At 39.6% G+C, this 19,919-nt stretch overlaps 1 protein-coding gene across 1 annotated transcript in view; it reads right to left on the bottom strand.

Annotated features, from left to right (window-relative positions):
• Positions 1-19,919, bottom strand: part of map2k5 (mitogen-activated protein kinase kinase 5) — a 220,459-nt gene that overhangs the window by 26,063 nt on the left and 174,477 nt on the right. Inside the window, exons 21-22 of the mRNA XM_052040367.1 lie at positions 13,528-13,589; positions 9,009-9,054 (exon numbers count right to left, since the gene is read on the bottom strand). Of these exons, the coding sequence (XP_051896327.1) occupies positions 9,009-9,054; positions 13,528-13,589 (108 nt within the window). The remainder of the gene's footprint in view (positions 1-9,008; positions 9,055-13,527; positions 13,590-19,919) is intronic.

Genomic DNA, 19,919 nt, shown 5'->3' with positions numbered 1-19,919 from the left:
TTAGACAGGGAGGGAAGGTTAAGAAAGAATGAGAGGATGAGGAAAAAATCTAACAGGTTGTGGCTGTGCTAATGACAAAAATGGCATAGGGGAAGAGAGAGCTTCATCAAATGTATGTAATTCATACCAATTCTTCAGCCCATAATGATTGGAATATTTTGGATGATGCATTGCATAAATTAAATATGCCAGTGCTCATAAAACATATTCAAAAAATTATTAAAGAGCATACTTTATTTTTGGGCTATTTATTTAGGATAAACAAATTAATATATTAATAGTAAACCAACCCACATAAAATTTCCAGCTGTGGTTTCTTGCATTTACATACAGATAGACTGGTCTATGTTTTTAATATGAATGCAGTTGAGTATCCTGTTGCAGCACAACTGTACCCAACAGAATAGGAATTGAATCAGCGTGAGATAATCAAATGTCTCTGATAAAGTATTAGCCGACACATTGATCCAAACATAAGATGCAGGCTTTCTTTGTGACCTAATTCTGTTCTGTGCACAGATTCATTAAATGGCAGCCAGTTTCTGAGAGCTTTTAGAAAATACAATAAAGACACCTCAGAGTGTCTGATGCACTGAGCTCAGAATGAATATTTATATGCAAGTCACAAAGTACACTGTAGTTTAGCTGATAAAGATCTGTGATAGGGTGGAATTCAAGACTGAATGGCACAAGTGGTGATGGTGCTAATGGATAGTGAATTGCCAAAGTAACATCTTAGAGAGCTATAATTAGGAGAAGAATGAAATATGAAATTACTGAAGAGCAATGAAAAAACTGAATGCCAGAAATGTAGGGTACAGGGCCGGAATGACTGATTATCTGAGACTGTTGGATTCAAATTTCAGTGTTGAGTCCAGAGAGCTGCAAAATATATAGTTGGAAGATGTTTCCTCAAAAGTTCAGCTTTGTTGGAATGGTGTTAGAGACTAATGACAGTAAGGTCACAGTGACAGTGCCAAGGTTAATTAGCATAACAGGCTCTGTTTTTCCTTGTGAACTCAATGGAGATGCTTTGCAAAGCATTTGTATAATCTGCATTTGGTTTCCCCGATGTAGTGGAGGTCACATTGTGAGCTCCAAATGCAGTATGATAAATTGGTAGTAGTACAAGGTAATCCGGAGAAACAAAGGACCGCAGATGTTGGAATCTAGATGAAAAACACGATGATGCTGGAGGAACTCAGCAGGCCTGGCAGCATCTGCGGAGAAAAGCAGGCGGTCAACGTTTCGGGTCAGGACTCTTCTTCAGGACTGAAGATAGGAAAAGGGGAAACCCAATCCAACACATCGTTCTCCGCCACTTCTGCTATCTTCAACGGGACCCCACTACCAAGAATATCTTCCCCTCCCCACCCCTTTCTGTCTTTTGCAGGGACAGCTCTTTCCTCAACTCCCCAGTTCACTCCTCCCCGCCCCCCCACCCCCCACCCATCCCGCTCCCACCCCGGGAACTTTTCACTGCCCCCGCCATAGGTGCAACATCTGCCCCTACATCACCTCCATCCTGGGACCCAAACAGTCCTTTCAAGTGAGACAGAGATTCACCTGCACCTCCCTTAATATCATCTACTGCATTCGGTGCTCCAAGTGTGGCCTCGTCTACATTGGTGAGACCAAACACAGACTAGGTGACTGTTTCACAGAACACCTGCGCTCTGTAACTGCAACCTGCATCTCCCCGTTGCCAGTCACTTCAACTCCTCCTCCCACACTACCACAGATATGTCAGCCCTCAGCCTCCTCCACTGCCATGAGAATTCCAAGTGCAAACTGGAGGAACAACACCTCATTTTCCGTCTTGGAACCTTGCAGCCTAACGGCATAAACATTGAATTCTCCCACTTTAATTAATCCCCACAGCCCTTCCCTACAACCTCCTCCCCCCCCCCCCCCACCATCTTCTCTTCTTCCCTTTCCTAGCCTCTCTTTTTCCTACTTTTTTTTCCTTTCTCTCCTTACCTTTGACCCATCCCCCGGTGGATCTGCTCTCCCCTCCTCCCCCGCACCTGCCTATCACTATCTCTTACCTGCATCTACCTATCACCACCTTGTGCCCACCCCTCTTTTGTCCACCTATCTGCTTTTCCCATCTTCAGTCCTGAAGAAGGGCCCTGACCTGAAACGCTGACTGCCTGCTTTTCTCCGCAGATGCTGCCTGGCCTGCTGAGTTCCTCCAGCATCATCGTGTTTTTCAGCAGTACAAGTTAATCCTTGCTTCACCTAGGTGCGTTTGGGTCTCTGGATGGCAGGAGGTAAAAGGGCAGGTATTTCTTCTCCCGAGTTTACGAACATTCCTGGAACTGTATCTAAACACGTAACCATCTTGACTGGTACAAACATGGAACAATGTGGGAGATCTTAATTTCTGTGGAAGTGCTGCTCATAAAAGCCTCCTTCTTTAATTGTAATTACGAAGAAAATGTGAATTCTATGCTCAACGTTTGGAATGAAATCCCACCTCAATACTGGAAAGTTAATGCTTCCCCATTCATTTCAGAGGGAAGTGAATTATTGTTCAAGATCACCCACTGGTAAATTTCAAATTGTTTCATTTGATTTTCTGCTGCATGAGAAACACAGCAATAATTAAAAGACTGAGAACTATGAGTATAGTTTTAAGGTGCCATCACCAGCCTGTTGAAGCCACATTTCCATGAAGTGAAAAATCTTTATATACATCTTTTGGAAAAAAAACTCTCCTTAGAATATTGACTTTTGCTAAATTATAGATCTTTGGGCACAAGCAGTCTTCCAAATCCTTCACTGAGTGACCACGTTAGAGCCCAAATAACAATTGTGGGACCGATATTTAATTGCACACAGCATTACGTCTTGAAGTACACACAGGTGCATTAACCAGCAGAGATGACTAGACTGCAATCAGGTGTATGAACCCTTTTCACTATCCCTACATATTGAAAGGCACAGAGGCCAAACCTAGTACTCTTACAGCCAGCCAAGCTGACAGCAGGGTAATTCAAAGCAAGCCATTTGAAACCTTCCGCTCTGTTTGGGTTAGTGAACCTATTACTGAACCATTGGGAGAGAACCATTGGGAACCATTGGTTTTGCATTATTTGTTTTCAGCCTACATTCTCATGTCAATTCTATATGAAGAGTGGTGAATTCCAATAGTTAATCACATAATCCTAGTAGTAACTCTTCTAATCTTCAGCAGATGCTATCTTGAAACATTGCAGTGAATAGTCATGGCATTAGACTAATGAACAAGAGAAGTTTGGTATCCTTTCCTAAGGAATTGTGAACTGAATTGAATAAATCTGTTGACACAAGAGGCTGCAGATGCTGGAATCTGGAGCAACAAACAATCTACTGGAGGAACTCAACGGGTCAGGCTGCATCTGTGGGGGGACAGGAATTTGTCTTGGCCCAAAATATCGAAAATGTTTTGTTCATCTGTGGGTTGGCAAACAAAGAATATTATATAAGTGTCTCAAATCCAAATTGGTTCACTAATATCTTTGAAAGAGAACACACCACCCTCGTTGATCTATTCCATGTGCGACACTGCTTCATACTATGGAAATGATTCTCAATACTCCTGGCAGATCCTCAACTGTACAAACAATTGCAGTGTGAGATGGTAGCCCACCTCTTTCTTGGAACAATGAGGCAAAATTTATCCAGATCCCAAGAACTAAACAAAGGTAAGCTTATCAGTTGAAGCTCCCGGTTGAGATCGGACCTCAACAAACTCAGAAACTACCTGTACTACCATTATATAAACTGGATTCATAAACATAGGCTTTACATTATTCACCACAGCGCACCTTTTGTGAAATATCATTCATTCCACGTTAAGTCTGGTGCCTTAGGTAGCTCATTTAAGCCTGTACAGCTTCCACAATTTCAAACTTTTATACCGCTCTCTCTTCAAGGATCCAAGTTGAATACAGTGGATTAATCCACAAATCCCACTGAAGAAACATGCACAAAAACAAACTTGAACTGTATGACAATAAAGGTTTTACTTTGGATTGATTTAATCCACTTCAGAGGTATAAAAATGCTACCAAGTTTCATCAGCCTACCAAGTGAATGCACTGATAAGCTCTGATTTATATTTATGCTCTCCTGGTTTAAAGACTGCATCTCTGCTGAAAAAGGGGGCTTCACTGCAGAAATGTAATTAACAAACTCACAGAATGTTGCCACTTAAGATGGTCAGAACTAGTTGTATTTGAATTATAATGGCTGCCTGCCGCTTGATTACGAAGAATGACTTTAAAACAAAAGTGCTTAATACAACAGCAGCTTCAGCTGCCCCAGTGAAGAAACAGTATAAATGAGTGTAACAAAATAACAACAGGAGATAAAGTGAGGAGAAGCACAGTATAATTATTATTTACTAGTTCTGTTGGATGCCACAGATATTCTTAACAGCTTGTTCATTGTCAAATCAACAAACAGTGCTGAATAAGTGACCTATAGGGAATTAGTCTCTGGCTCCATTCCTCCCCCTTGCTAAATGTCATTTACAATCAGTGAATGCTGCTCCAAAGCTGACAGCAGCTCCCTGAAAGCCCTCCAGATTCCAATTCTTTACCAGCTACTCCTGAATCTGTCTTCAAAATGAACAGCTTAAAAATAACGTAGAGCTCCTTGCTCTGCAAAGTTTCCTTATAGATAGAGAAAACCTCCTAGGATTCCAAAGGAAAGAAGCCATGCTTTATTATATCCCTTGTATGATTTAGATTTTACAGGTTGTGTTTAGAGTACAGCACAATGGCACAGCTAGAAGAGCTGCTGCTTCACAGCACCAGAGACCCAGGTTCAATCCTAACCTTGGGTGCTGCCTGTGTGGAGTTTGCACGTTCTCCCTATGACCGTGTGGGTTTTTCCTGGTTGCTCTGGTTTCCTCCCACAACCCGAATGATGTTTGGGTTGATAAGTTAATTGGAGACTGTAAATTGCCCCTTGCGTGTAGGTGAGTGGTAGAATCTGGGGGAGTTGATAGGAAGGTTGGGAGGATAATAAATGGGGGGAAAATGGGATTAATGTAGGATTAGTGTAAATGGATGGTGACATTGGTGTGGACTGAGTGCTGTATCTCTGAGACTCTATGACTACTCATGGAAAAAAGTGTGCTCACTATGTTTATTAAAAATACTATAAAATGGTTGATATTTGAATTGATTTCACAGGTAGATTAAATCACTCAAATAGTTTTTTAAAAAATTGTATTAATTCAGACATTTCAGGATTTTAAGTTCAGACTCCAAAGAGGTTGGTGGACATCATTGTGGTTATTTTTGTGTTTAATTTTTGTATCCAAATGACCAGGCATCCTATTGTATTTGCTAATGTATGCAAAACTGAGACGCTGGATTTTAGTTAAAAATCATTAACTCCTAAAGGGTAAACTGTAAAACTGTAATGAAACATGTTAATTTCTGAAGAAATGTCCAATTTGCCATCTTGTGCTTCTGGTGTGATGAATGCTACTTCTATAGCTGCTGTGTTAACTATCGCAGTTAAAGAACTCCCTCTTGTACCCCAGTAAATTGGGAGAAACATTGCGATGGGAGGTGAGGCAAAACACAGTGGAAGGCGAATTTGGCACTCTCCGGTGTGTTTGGCATTCCCCCCTTCCACCTCCCAACCACTACATGATAACTGGCCCAATCATCTCTTGTTCTATGAGAAGGTGCAAGGCATTGCGAACTGTGGGTTGATCAAGGGGTCAGTGTTCAGTGCATTCAGGTCACCACAATTATTAAAAATAAAAAGTCTGTTACCAGCCAAGAGAGCACCAGTGAAGCAAGTCAGGATTGAACCAGGTCTGTGAAGCTGTGAGGCAACAGTACTAACAGATGCAACACTCTGCCACCCAGTGTTCTGCTCAAGTGCTGGTACAATTCAGGAACATAACAGTCCTCTGTAAAGCAGTGGCTAGAATTGGTCCTCAACGTACTGAGCGACATGGAAGGTATTTTAGGTGGATACAAAACAATATAATCAAAAATCACTCTGAAGACAAACCAAAGCAAATGTCAAAGCATGTCACTGTTTAAGTACTTCTCGGGTAAATGACAATCAAATAGCCTAATTCAAATAGTAACAGCTCTCGAAGGTGAAAGAGATGAATTCAATGACAATGGAATGTGGAAAGCATAGTTGGGAGCAAGGAAAACAGGTGCAATTATTTCACCTAAAGGTAGTAATAGAATCTTACTTGCATCCTACCATAAATCTTCCTTTGACAAACTCTTTCACCCTATAACAGAACAACCCTTTGGTTCTTTCCTCCACTCTGCAAACTTACTCTGCATTTTAAAACTCATTAGACTACTGCCCTTTGGGCCTCTAGATGGAAATTAGCCATCAAAAAAGGACCGGCATGTTGGACGTAATGGTCACGAACAAGAAATTTTTAATTTTCCTTAAAGACATCTGCACATTTTGTCATCATGTTGAGCTGAATACAAGCTCTTGACTGGTTGTGGAAACATAATTAAACATTTCAGGCCATACTGTCGACAGTACAACTGTAATAATTATTTGCTGTGAAAAGGCAAGTCTAATGCCCAAGTTGGTGGGTCCCACATGAAAAGTAACATTCCTTTAAATGTTTGAATAACCTGGATATCTTTCTCCACCAAAACCTATGTATGCTCAGCATATAATTTATCATCAACAAATATTTAATCCTGAAGAATATGTGACAACCACTAAAAATTTGTTTAAAACTGACTGTGACACTGGGAGGCCTCATAATTAAGTCATGGGATTCATGACTGAATCCAACACTGCTAACTGTATTGTTTATTGTCTGAACATTTCAATTGGGCTGGGTGGAGGTGGGTTGGGGGGGATGTGGAGGTAAGAGGGGGCAATAGTGTAAGTGGCGACCATCAGTTAAAATTATTTCTCATGGCTTAAAACTAGCATCTTTTAACAGGCAGGCGCATTTTGGTTGGAGCAAATGCTATAAGTTGTGCAGGAATTGAATGTGACCTGGTAAACACTGAAGATGGCACAAACTGTGGGAATTGGGCTCTAAGGTTTTCAATGCTCTAATGAGGAGGTGGACAGAAGAGATGTCCTGCATCTGTAAGGGGTGGAGTGGTCAGAAGACCTCCAGACACAGGGTCAGATAGTTGTTCAAGTCATTGAAGAAGTCAAGCCCTGATGACCTTTATGTTGTATCACGAGAAGTTTGACGGTCTTGTACATGGTCAAGGCCAGAGAATGAATCTTTAAAAGCTGCTAAAATATTAAATTGCTCAATTCACCATATCTCCTCAGCACCCTCACACATTTATAACAGCTGCAAGTCTTGCATCCACATCTCACAGCCTGCACTTAATCAACCACAACAGGCACATCATCCAAACAGGTACATAGCATTCGCTGATGCCTACTTCCCTCCCTTATCCATGACAATGTGGTGCATAACTAGAGGTAGCAGGAGCTAAACGGAGGGGAACAAGCACATTTCAGCCACTGCTGAGGCGTGATCAGCAACCATTCTCACACAAGATGACAGCATTCTCAATAATCCACTTCCTCAGATATCAGTTCTTCCTTATCTCATCCTCTTTGAGTTACAGGCGGCATATGGTGGGCTGAACAGCCTTCTTTGGTGTCATTAAGTTTTTATAATTTTCTAAGATGTTGGTATGTGGTTGCACTTCTTTTCCCCACTCCCTTCAACACAATCTTACTCTTGTGCCTGGTCAGACAGCAGATATTGGAAGACAGTTACTTAGAAGTTCCAGTATGCCCTGTGCACACTCGAATGGTGAAGCAACAGGGCAGAAGTGGCTGTTTAGGGTCCTGGCCCTTGGTGAAATATTCCATTGCACAATTACGTAGCTGAAAATGTACCACCGGGTCCTTCTTTCCGGAAAGTGGGCTCAAAAGGTAGTTGGCCACCTCCCCATTCAGACATGGTGTGTCAGCCATAGTAACTGAAACTCACCTTTCTGTTAAGGGTGGGGGAGGGAAAATAGAGGAGTGTGTGGGGAAAAAAAATTGGGAAGAGCCAGCAGGTAGTGCTTGGTGTGGGATCATGAAGAACAAGCAGCATGTTTGGCACAGGGTCAGAAAGAAATGCTTGATGGGTGATTGTAAGTGGGAGACAGTGTGTTTGGCAGGATTGAGAGCAGGAGACCAATTAGTGGTGAAGGGATTGAGTACAGAAGGGTTACTTGGGTATATGGAAGGGTAGAAACCTAGCACCAGCAAAATGAAGTAAGTGCAATTAATGGCAGTACTCTGTGTACCTGCTGGTTTCCAGCAAGAGAAAATTACTCGAGAACTTCAACAACTTTTTTTTGTGGAGGAATGGAGAGCAACCTGTGAGATTCACAAGTATCTTCAGCTTGGAAAGAATCAGATGTACAAAAGTGCACTGGCACACTCACGTAGCTCCACTTCAGTGGGAATATCCTCATAGAAGTGTGTTTGTCTTATATTTTGTTTCTTGTAAATAACCATCGTTGAGGACATCTTCAAGAGATGGTGCCTCAAGAAGGCTGCATCCATCACTAAAGACCCTCACTATCTGGGACATGCCCTCTTCTCGTTACTACCATCGGGGAGGAGGTACAGGAGCCTGAAGACCCACACTCAACAATTCAGGAACAGCTTCTTCCCCTCTGCCATCAGATTTCTGAACGATCCATGAACCCATGAACACTGCCTCATTATTCCTCTTTTTGCACTATTTATTTAGTTTTGTAATTTACAGTAATTTTATGCTTTTGTTCTGTACCGCTGCCGCAAACCAACAAATTTCACATCATATAAGTCAGTGATAATAAACCTGATTCTGATTGTCCAGACTCAAGTAGGGAAACATATGTAAAATAACAATAAAGGGAGGTACTTTATTTTATAAGTTATCAAATAAGGTTTAAATCACAAGTATAGTGACAACTTACTATTAAATCTTCTCAGGTCTCACTGAAATGTGAGAATGTTACCTGCATATCAAATCATTTCAAGTAAATGTGACTTACCATGAGCTCTTCAGGTGCAGGCCTTTCAGTTGGTAACTTCCTCATGCTGTGGTAAACAAATGCGACAATTATTTCACAATCCACGTGACATGTGAAGGATATTCACAATTTTAAGGAAGAATAAAGATTATTGATTAACATAACTTTTGGATATATGTAATATGCAAGTAAAGTCTCTTCCGAAAACATCTTGCTGAAATGCATTTTTAATTATTTAGTTGTCCAGGGATAGCATTGAGATATCTCAACTCAAAACCAGAATTAAAGATGCTGCTTCTCTACCCATTCTTTAAGTAGGGTCAATATCACAGTAATTACACAGTGAAGGTTTGCATGTTCACAGCAACTATCCTCTAGTCTTTTCTCTTTTAAATTTAAATTAAATTAAATTTTTAAATTTTATTTACAGCATGGTAACAGGCCCTTCCAGCCCAACGAGTCCACACCGCCCATTTTAAACCCAAATTAACCTACCCGTACGTCTTTAGAATGTGGGAGGAAACCAGAGCACCTGGAGTAAACCCATGCAGACATGGGAGAACGTACAAACTCCTTACAGACAGCGATGGGAATTGAGCCCCGATCGCTGGCGCTATAATAGCATTGTGCTAACCGCTACGCTACCGTGCCGCCCCAAAGCAACCTGGTAACACTTGATGCTTTTTACAATGGGAATGTAGTTCCTTATGCACATACCACCAGGTTCAAGGACAGCTTCTATCCCGCTGTTATAAGACTATTGAATGGTCCCCTTGTACAATAAGGTGGACTCTTGACCCCACAATCTACCTCGTTATGGCCTTGCACCTTATTTGTCTGCCTGCACTGTAACTGTAATACTTTATTCTGCATTCTGTCATTGTTTTACCTTGTACAACCTCAATGCACAGTTGTAATGAAATGATTTGTATGGACGGTATACAAAGTTTTTCACTGTACCTCAGTACATGTGACAATAATAAACCAATTTACCAAACAAAAGAATCTCTCATAAATTATGAAGAGATTATAAACAGAAGACTAGGTTTAAAAATTGACTTGAGTATGCAGGAATTAAGTGTAGTTACTACGTGACTAACCGTCAGTTAAGTTTTATAACTAGGTCTAGGAGGGATAGGCATCTTCTACAGTACTTTTATAACCAGCTCCAGAAGATGCACAAGAGGGTCAGCAGAATTTTGTCTTTTGTTTTTGTAAGCTGCCTTGAAATCAATTGGTTTTGATGGGGAACTGAAATGCTTGGCAAATTCCTGTGATCTTGAACTTTACTTTTGTTGCACTACAATTTTGTTTAATTATTTTCTGGAACAAGTAAGGAGAGCATGTGTGGAATCAGTTAACGAAATGTCTTAATGATGGATGACTTAGAAAAGACCATTTCCAAGTTTTCTACTACAAAAGGAGGTTTTGTTTTAAGGTCTCTCTAAACTATTATAAACATGAGCATCCTCAACGTTTGGCTGGCCTTATAGAATGACTTTTCTTTGATCCGGGGCTTGTGTTGTTAGCTGACGAATGATGGGGTGGGCATGTGTTTGTGTGCTTACTGTTATATCAGGAGTGAGGTCCAGACTCACTTTCCAGGCTGCACGGAAAGTTTTTGACCACTCACAGCAAGATTGAAACCTCCAGAGAAATTGGAAGGGAGGGCAAAAAAATCATATAATTAAAAAATGTCAGGGTGGTGGCCACAGAAATTAGTACAGTGAAGCACTGCATTCGTACAAAATTTAAAGACTTTTTTCAAAATTAAAATTCACCTTCACTCTGGGAACCACTATCAGGAATGAGTCTATGAGTTGTGCACAGGCTGCTAAATAGTAAGCTTGATGGGCTGCAATCTATTTCCTTACTTCATTTGTCTTCTACTTATACAAGAATCCAATTTGGGATAAGGACAGATATGTTGGCCAGAAGCAACTCTTCCTCCCCCACAACCCCATCAACGCACAATTCTGCTAATTCAGATCCCTGCACTCTTCCAGTGTTGCTTGTGAGCTGGCCTTCAGGTTTAAATAACAATGTTCCACCTTGTATTCTCAGATTTAACATAGGACATAGAACAGTACAGCCCAGGCACAGGCCCTCTGGCCCACGATGTCTGCACTGAACACAATTCCAAATTACACCAACTCTCTCTGCCTGCACGCCATCCATGTCCCTCTATTCCCTGCATACTCATGTGTCTAGCTAAAAGCCTCTTAAACACCACTATAGTATCTGTTTCCCCTGGCAGGCCGTTCCAGGCACCAACCATTCTCTGTGTAAAAAAACTTGTCCCACATATCTCCTTTAACCTCTCCCCTCTCAACTTAAATTCATGTCCTCTAGTATTTGACATTTCTACCCTGGAAAAAAGATTCTGACTGTCTACCCTATCTGTGCTTCTTATAATTTTATAAACTTCTATCAGGTCTCCCCTCAGCCTCCGACACTCCAGAGAAAACAACCCCAGTTTGTCCCACTTCTCCTTATAACTCGTACCCTCTAATCCAGGCAGCAACCTTTTCTGTACCCTTTCCAAAGCCTCCACATCCTTCCTGTAATTGGGCGACCAGAATTGCACACAATACTCCAAGTTCATCCACCATACTCCCTGACCACCCATCCCACCTCAACCTCATGGCCAAGGTCACAAATTCAACAGCAGACAAGACAAAAAAAAATAATTTGATGTGATCTTTTTCCTTATTGATCTAGGAGGGAGATGAGCAGAACATTCTTAGCAGCAGTACTTATAAGAGACATCTTCCTGGCTGCAGAAGAGTACATGACAGTTCAAGTCAAAGGTTGTATTGGAAAACAACAGCCATTTTCTTTGCTCCAACATCTTCCTTGAAGATGTTTCAACAGATGCCAGCTGGACTCTAGAACAAGCTTTCTTCATACGCCAGCACGTGCTGGTGGGCTAATTGACCATGGGGACATGGCAGATGAGGCCAATTCCATCTTCATCTTATGTTTACACAAACACATTTTAGAGTGAGGTCACTGTAAAGCAATTAGAACTGGGAACCCAAGCACAATTTTTTTCCTCTTCCTTTGCCTGGGGACACAGGAACCAACTGTCGAGCTCTTACTGCTGCCCCTGTTGAGATCACCACAGAATGATCAATCCTGAAAGTTGAGTCTATATGGCTCAGTCCATACTCTATGGGGTATTTACCCACAAAGATTTGGAGGGAAGACTTTTCTTTCAAAACAAAACTAAACGAAGTTCTTTGAAAATATAACCACGAAATTGCAGAACTGGATAGGAATGAAATAGGCGCATAAACCTTGCCTCTGCTTAGCACATACTTGTAACCAAATCAGCAATTTCAGTATTATATTGCATAATCTCTGAAAGAATGGAAAAATACTTCAGCTATCCTAAGAGATTTAACGAAAACACAATTCCATCTTTACAGTTCCTAAATACTCACAAGTTGCCCATGTAAACTCCTCAAAAATTAGATATGAAAATATTGGAATCTTTCCAAATCATTACAAAAAACAATTACTAAATTTTCTTTTCGTGTCCTAAAAAAAACATTTACTTAAATTATAACATTTTATTTTGGAGACAGAGACAAAAAGATGACAGCTGTGATATCACTATTACTACCAGCTGCTTTAATTACATTTATTTCATGTACTCGCACTTTACGAGAGGGCTGGGACATGTAAAAGAACAGACTATCTGGGCTGCTTTCTCAATACTGTATTTGTTTATTTTTTTAATCTGATGGGAAAAGGATAATGTCTGTAGTCACTTAGCAGAAAATAACTATGAATGATTAAAAATCTAAATTACAAACAAAAATCCCTTCAGCAAAACTCTACACCACTTGTTTAAAAAAAATCAATCAAAAGTTTCTTTTTGCATCAAAAGATATTTTAATGCTTTTATGATACACGGGTTATTTTCTATGAAGTGCAACTGTCATTTGAGGCAATGTATTCCCATAACATCTTATGCTAATAAAGGATGACACTCGAAAAATTAACAGACTCGAGTACTAAACAAGAAGCATAGTTATAAACCATTAACTATCGCAGAGGACAATTTGCTGTCTCCATAAACAAACATATGCACCTCTGGAATAATGCACCCATTAGCAAGCAATTCAAGCTGTCTAAAGACTTGTTTGGTAACAGTCCTAATCTATGATTCCAAAGTAGCTGCTTCTCCAGGGAAAACAAAGCTATTACCCACCATCATTTAGATTTCAGCATGACATCTGTGAACATTTCACACCAGTTACCCCTTCTTCCCCTTTGTAAAACTTTTACGTGACATCTGATAATTTCAGAAGCTGCTCCATGTTACATTGTTATATGACCTTCCATGTAATAACATTCACAGAATTTAAGCAACAGCATTCATTTTCTTTTCTGCTATCCATCTGCTCACGGCCCATAGTCCCTCCCAGTCTATGGAAAGGAGTAGGAATACCATAAGGTCTCCTGGAGTCTGAGAGCTAATGGAATGTATCATTTACACTGAGGGGATGGCATGTTTGCAAACTGAGCTTACCACTGAGTGATGAAATGTACAAATGACTCAGAAAACTCTCCAACCGGAAGGACTGGTGGATCCTGGGAAGCAGCAAGACAAAGAATATATATATGTGAAAGAGGAGAGGAGGGAGATACAGAATGATCAAACAAAAACAAAATTGAGGTTATTTTCTTTGCAATTTTTCTGTTTAATTAAATTATCCATCTTTGATCCCAAGCTGAATAATTTAGATGCTGATCAATTATTCTTTTAAATGTCTTTAGCTTTGTATATCTACATTATTATTGATAGAAGATAATCACAAGAGTAATTTACATATTGCAATGCACTGCAAAGCCCGAGATTTAATTCTTTTGATATATAAACTTAGAAGCATTTATTGTAGTGGAACAAAAACAAAATTAAAATACACCATGTCAACCATAGGAATTGAAAAGACCTAAAAGAGGAAGGATATTTAAAAACTTTTCACATAACTTCAAACTTTTAAGACGTAATTGAGTACAAGTACCAATTATTAACATACAAGAAGTTATTTGGAATATTGGAAACATATCTCTAAAATAATCAATTTTTGGCACTCAAACGGTTGACTTCATAAACTCAGGAAAACAATAAAACAGATTACCATTACAATTATCAGTAAACAGTTATTGCGGTAGCAATTGAAGGCAGCAAGCTGATTGCATCTCCCAGTACATATCAAAAGCCCTCAGATGCAATTCCTTTGCAATTTCAACAAAAAGAGTCAAATCTTACAGAATTATGCGCAGAAATTTCTTAAAATTAAGATCTGCGGGAGTTTAATGGCTGCCTCATCAAATCTGCAATTGCTAAAGAAGAGTAGAATATAAAAGGCAGCTGGAAGTGACTGCATTTTCATCTGTTCTCATTTTTCCATTAAAAATACCTTTTGGCTGCATTCTCCGTGACATCCCTGTTAAAACTACCTTGCAAAGTATGATACATGCACCTATTTAAATTAACAAAGAGATGACTTATTTTAATCTCACAGTGCTTTGGACTGCTTCAGCCATTTGGATGAGCAATATATCATTACATACAACCTTTCAATGCTTCAGGCAAAACTCAATGTGTGTAGCATTTGGTTGGAGCCAAACAATTTCTCTACTATATAACTGTGTCAAATGCACGCATGTATTCATTACGGCAAAAAAAAGAAAAAGAAAAAAAGTGTGCAGGATGGTGGGGGGGTGGAAAGGTTCAAGATGCTTTTAAGTGATGAAAAAAGAGGAACACCTCTGTAATTTGTATGCTTTATTATCAATGGCAGCAAATAGATACAATCAGAGCTTCAAATGTGATTAGTAAATATACATGTAATTGCCGTAGCCAATTACAACTTCAAATTATCAGAAAAATGAGATCAGTAATTACAAGGGAGAAAATTAAGTAGATCTCTCATCTGAGCTTTGTCTCCCATTTATATAACAGGAGGCTGCTGGAAGAATACAATCAAATCAGATAAGTAAATTAAGGGGAGGCAGAGGTATGGGTAAGCCAATGAATAAGAGTTAATTTGACAATGAAGATCATCATCTTATTCTTTAACATAAAGTATAATCTTACACTGGGAATTACATTGGGAACCAGGAACATCTCCAAGAGCATGACTGAAGTCATAATGCCAACAGACTTCGACTTCTAGAGCAGTATTTGTAGTCCACTGATATTTTTATTGATTTTTTTTGGTTGGTAAGTTATTTAAATTTTTTCTCCATTATTAGAGGCAAGTAATCATGGGCTTGGGCAGAACAAGTCGCAGCAGTTGCCAGCACGAATCAAAAGAATATAAAAATGAATGGCCAATTAAAATTTTTATTGACTATATTTGATACATGTAGTTTCAGTAGGTGTGAATTTCTTTTAAGCAGGCGGGTCAGGACCACTGTCATTATATACGTGCAGGTATTGTATGGGGAGGGACAAAGTAGTACTATTTACCATTCTTTAGTTATTTGTTCACCAAGATAATCAAAAAATAATTAGCACTAAGAAATGGGGAAACAGATTTGGGCTGCCTATATTTAAAGGCAAAACAGGAAAAAATATGTGGATATTTACAGAATTTAGTGGTATTTCACAACTTAGTTTTAATTCAGGAAAATATCGAGCACAATACATGCAGTATTGTAACATAGGCTTAGGTTAAGATGGAGTCTGGTAGTGAATCAAAGGATGATATCTTCATCAAATGTTTCCTACAATGTAAACTTAAGCAACTTTAAACTTGTCTTGTTTAATTTCAGATTCTGGGACAGTGGTGCTTGTGAGTCAGCTCCCAATGTTTAACCAAAAAAAAATTAGCTAGTTTATCCCTGCAACAGACTGGCTCTGTAACCTGCTACTAATGTAGAAGAATGATTCAGTAGTGCAAACACCAGGAAGAGGCTCATGAACACTGTTCCTCTTAAATCCCAATTAAATCAAGGGCAATATAAAAGCAGTTAGTACGAGTGAAGCTTGAGGAGCTAATGACTGGCATGGACCCTATTACTGAGGCATTAATTAAAATTCATCATTAGACATTTGTTATTTTATTTACATATATAGTTTGGTTAAAAAGGCATTTCTAAAAATGAGCATTCTTTACTGACAATTCGGTAAGTATGAAAAGAATAGCTTAAGAGCTAAAAACAAACAATATACCTATCAGAGAATTCTTCATTTATTTGGTGCCTTATAATTTCAGAGCACGTCTCAAAGAGTTTAAAATACAATTAACTGCTTTGAAATTAAGTATGTAGATACATACAACAACCATTTAAACACAACGCATGTAAACAATGATAAGACTGAAACCGAAAGAAACATTTAACATCAACACAGGCAGTGGATTTGGATACAACACACAACCAATTTGTTCAAACTAACAAGGCCTTTTTCATTAACATCATAGAACAAAATCACTATTTTGTTCCATAATCAGTCAAGCACTTTTAACTTGAGAAGTTAAATTCAGAAAAGCATATCTTTCAATGTCCTGGGTTCATCCATCACCTGAGTATGACCTGTTTCACTGGTAAGAAAGACTTTCAGAGATTCACTGCTATGGTCAACAGATAGTGATGTTGGGAGCCCTCAACATTAATTTTATACACCCATGAATCCATAGGTCATAGGCAAGGAGACTTCCTTCTGTTTGTACTGATGGCTCTCCTCATCTGAACATCATATGGAAGAATCACTGAGAATCGAAATGGCACAGAATGTTCTCTGGGTGAAGACTTCAATGTCTACCACCAAGAGTGAATTAGTTGAACAATTTCTGTCCATAAGCTGCCAGAGTGGGTTTATGGCAGGCAGTGGGAGAACCAACATGAGAGAAAAATATTCAATTGACCTTGTCCTCACTAATCTACTTACTATTGTGCTAAGAATCATTGCACAGTTCTTGTGGAGACCAAGTCCCATCTTCACACTAAGATCACCCTCTATTGTGCTATGTGACACTTCCACCATTATAACTGGGAATCAGAATAATTTTAACAGCTCAACATTGGGCTTCCATGAAGTGCTTTGAACATCAGCTGCACTAGACTTGTATCCAATCACAAACTGTAGCCTTATGATGCAGCACACCCTTCACTCACTTCGTCACCATCAAGCTAGGAGCCAACCCCTTTGCAATGAGAAGTGTAGAAGAGTGTGTAAGGAGCAGCCACAGACCAGATCTGACTGAAGTTGAGAAGACAACTTGTGAAAGTTGCGAAACTGCATTACATGTACAGTACACAGGTCCTTCCCAGGCTTCGGCAGGGTTCTGTCCCTGTGAACTGTTCATAATCAGGACAGTTCAAAAGTAGGAAATGTGGCCATGAACCAAGATCCCAGAAGATGCCTGCATCTCTGCAGCAGCTGGCAAGTCCGTCTTACTGTCTCCCAAAAGCTTGTTGGCATGCACGGGCTGTACATAAGTCAGGCAATTGTAACCTGGGAGGACCTGTATAGTAAAAGCAGCTTGCAGCTGATAAACTGAAGTGATACAAGCAATAGGTTAGGTCAAAACTTTGTAGCCAACAGATTTCTGAATGGTCCATGAACACATGAACACTACCTTGTTATTCCTCTTTTGCACTATTTATTTTTGTAACTTATAGTAATTTTTATGTCTTGCATTGTACTGCTGCTGCAAAACAACAAATCTCACGACATACGTCAGTGATAATAAACCTGATTCTGATAGTCCTGCCGTATTCGGTCGGGAATATGGGTGGAAAATTAAACACCCAATAGAAGGGGGAGATCCCATGAACATTTTGTTCCTCAGTGATGTGAGATCAGGTGAACTGTTCTGCCAGATCTGTCGAGGATGAACCTTTTCAATTTCCTTCTAATTACTCCAACAGCATCGAAGCCAGTCTCTAGCCAATTTGATTCAATCCACGTGGTTTGAAGAAGCAGAAAGGTGTTCCAGATATAGGAAAGACAATTGGCCCAACAACATCCCAACTATTGTGCTGCTGATTTTGGATGTAGTGCTACTCACACCTCCAGTTAAAGCTGTTCCAAAATATCTATAACATTGGTATCTAGCCAACAAGATTGGTATCTTCCCAGGTATCTTCCCAGTTATACCTTGTTTACAAAAAGTAGTACAAATCCAATCCAATTAATTAGTGTTCCACAAATCTATTCTCAATCATCAGCAAGTGATGGAAGCCATCAATGACAGTGCCACCAAGCTGGATATAGCCCTTGTCCAAATCTTGGAAAATTCCAGGGTTGAAGTGAGAGTGATCTTGACATTGACCAAAATTGTCATCAAAGAGCCCTGTTACAATTGAATGATTACAAATAGTGGAAAAACTCTCCACTGGCTGGATTCACACCTAGTAAATGGAGGATGGTTGCAGCAGTCAATTCAGTTCAAAGCATTACTGCAGGAGTTCTTCAGGACAGTGTCCCAAGTCCACTGACTCTCAGTTGCTTCATCAATGACCTTTTTTCCATTGTAAAAAAAAAGTGGACTTTCAGTGATGAATCAACAGTCTGCGACTGTCCCTATAACTAAGCAGTCTCTGCCTGCGTGCAACAAGGATGATTAATGTTTAGGGATGGAATAAGTGGAAAGTAAATTGCCAGGCAATGACCAACTCCATTAAGAGGAAGCCTAAACACCTCTCCATGACTTTCAAAAGTATTATCATTGCCAAATTCATCATCAACATACTGGAGGTAACCATTGAGCAGAAATATAACTGGACCAGTCACATAAATACCGTGGCTAATACGAGTCATTCTGCAATGAGTGACTTATGTCATGATTCCCTGAAGTCCTGCTACCATTCACCAAGCACAAATCAGGAGTAAGATGGAATATTCTCCATATGCCGAGATGAGTGTTGTTCCATTAACACTCAAGCAGCTACGTTGCATCCAGTACAAGATTGCCTGCTCAATTGGCAACCCATCCACCAACCTATATAATCAATTTTTTCATTACATGTATGCAGTGTGGCAGTACAATTTGCAAACTGCACTGCAGCAACACCTCCAAAACTGCAACCTCTATTATCCACAAGGGCAAAGGAAAGAAGCATCTGGGAACACCACCACTTGCATGTTTCCAAAGCAGTTATGCCTGACTTGGAAATCTTTTGCCCTTCATTGATGCTGGGTCTAAATCCTAGAACTTATTACGTAGGAACACTGAGGAGTACTTTCAACAAACAGACTGCATCATCTCAAGAAGACACTGTCAGTTCGGGATGAGTAGTAAATGCAGACCTTCTCAGTGACAGCCATATCTTCCGTGAATGAATAAAAAAAAGAGATGAACGACAAGATAATTTTTTTCCCAGCTGAGAGAAGGACGTTGGTCTGGACACAGCTCTTATTTTCTTCTGGGTCACAGGAACAGGGCTGTGGTTTAATGTCTCAGCCAAAGGATGATGCAGTATTCTCTCAGTACTTTACAGCAGAGTGTCAGCATAGCTTAATCTCCTCATGTCTTGAAGTGGGACTTGAACCCATGACCTTTTAATCCAGAGATGTCAATGTGACCAATCTGACAAATTCTTCATTAGCACAATTTTAGGGGCAAATGCAGAGCTTACTGATGCCCAGGACAATATTGTTGTAAATAGGATATTACTGTATAAACACTTAATTCATTTACCTGAAATGTCTTTCTTTGCTACTTATTTTGTATAGATTAAAGCAAGGAAGAAAGGATTTAAGAACTGGACTCCCAGGCACCAGTTCAATGCCTAAGAGTTCATGTGTGTTACTAGTTTGCTATATTTTTGGACAAAATAAATGAATTATATGAAGAAATAAATAAAATAAATTAATTCTATTTTCCACCATTTGATGATAATGTGTTAGGAGTATCCTCAACTAATAATTCATCTACCAAGTAATATTATTTATTGAAGGATAAT

Source organism: Pristis pectinata, chromosome 28 (assembly GCF_009764475.1).
Source record: "Pristis pectinata isolate sPriPec2 chromosome 28, sPriPec2.1.pri, whole genome shotgun sequence".
Classification (NCBI taxonomy): domain Eukaryota; kingdom Metazoa; phylum Chordata; class Chondrichthyes; order Rhinopristiformes; family Pristidae; genus Pristis; species Pristis pectinata.
Note: the sequence above shows the minus strand (reverse complement) of the source record. Positions and strands in the feature narration are given on the sequence as shown.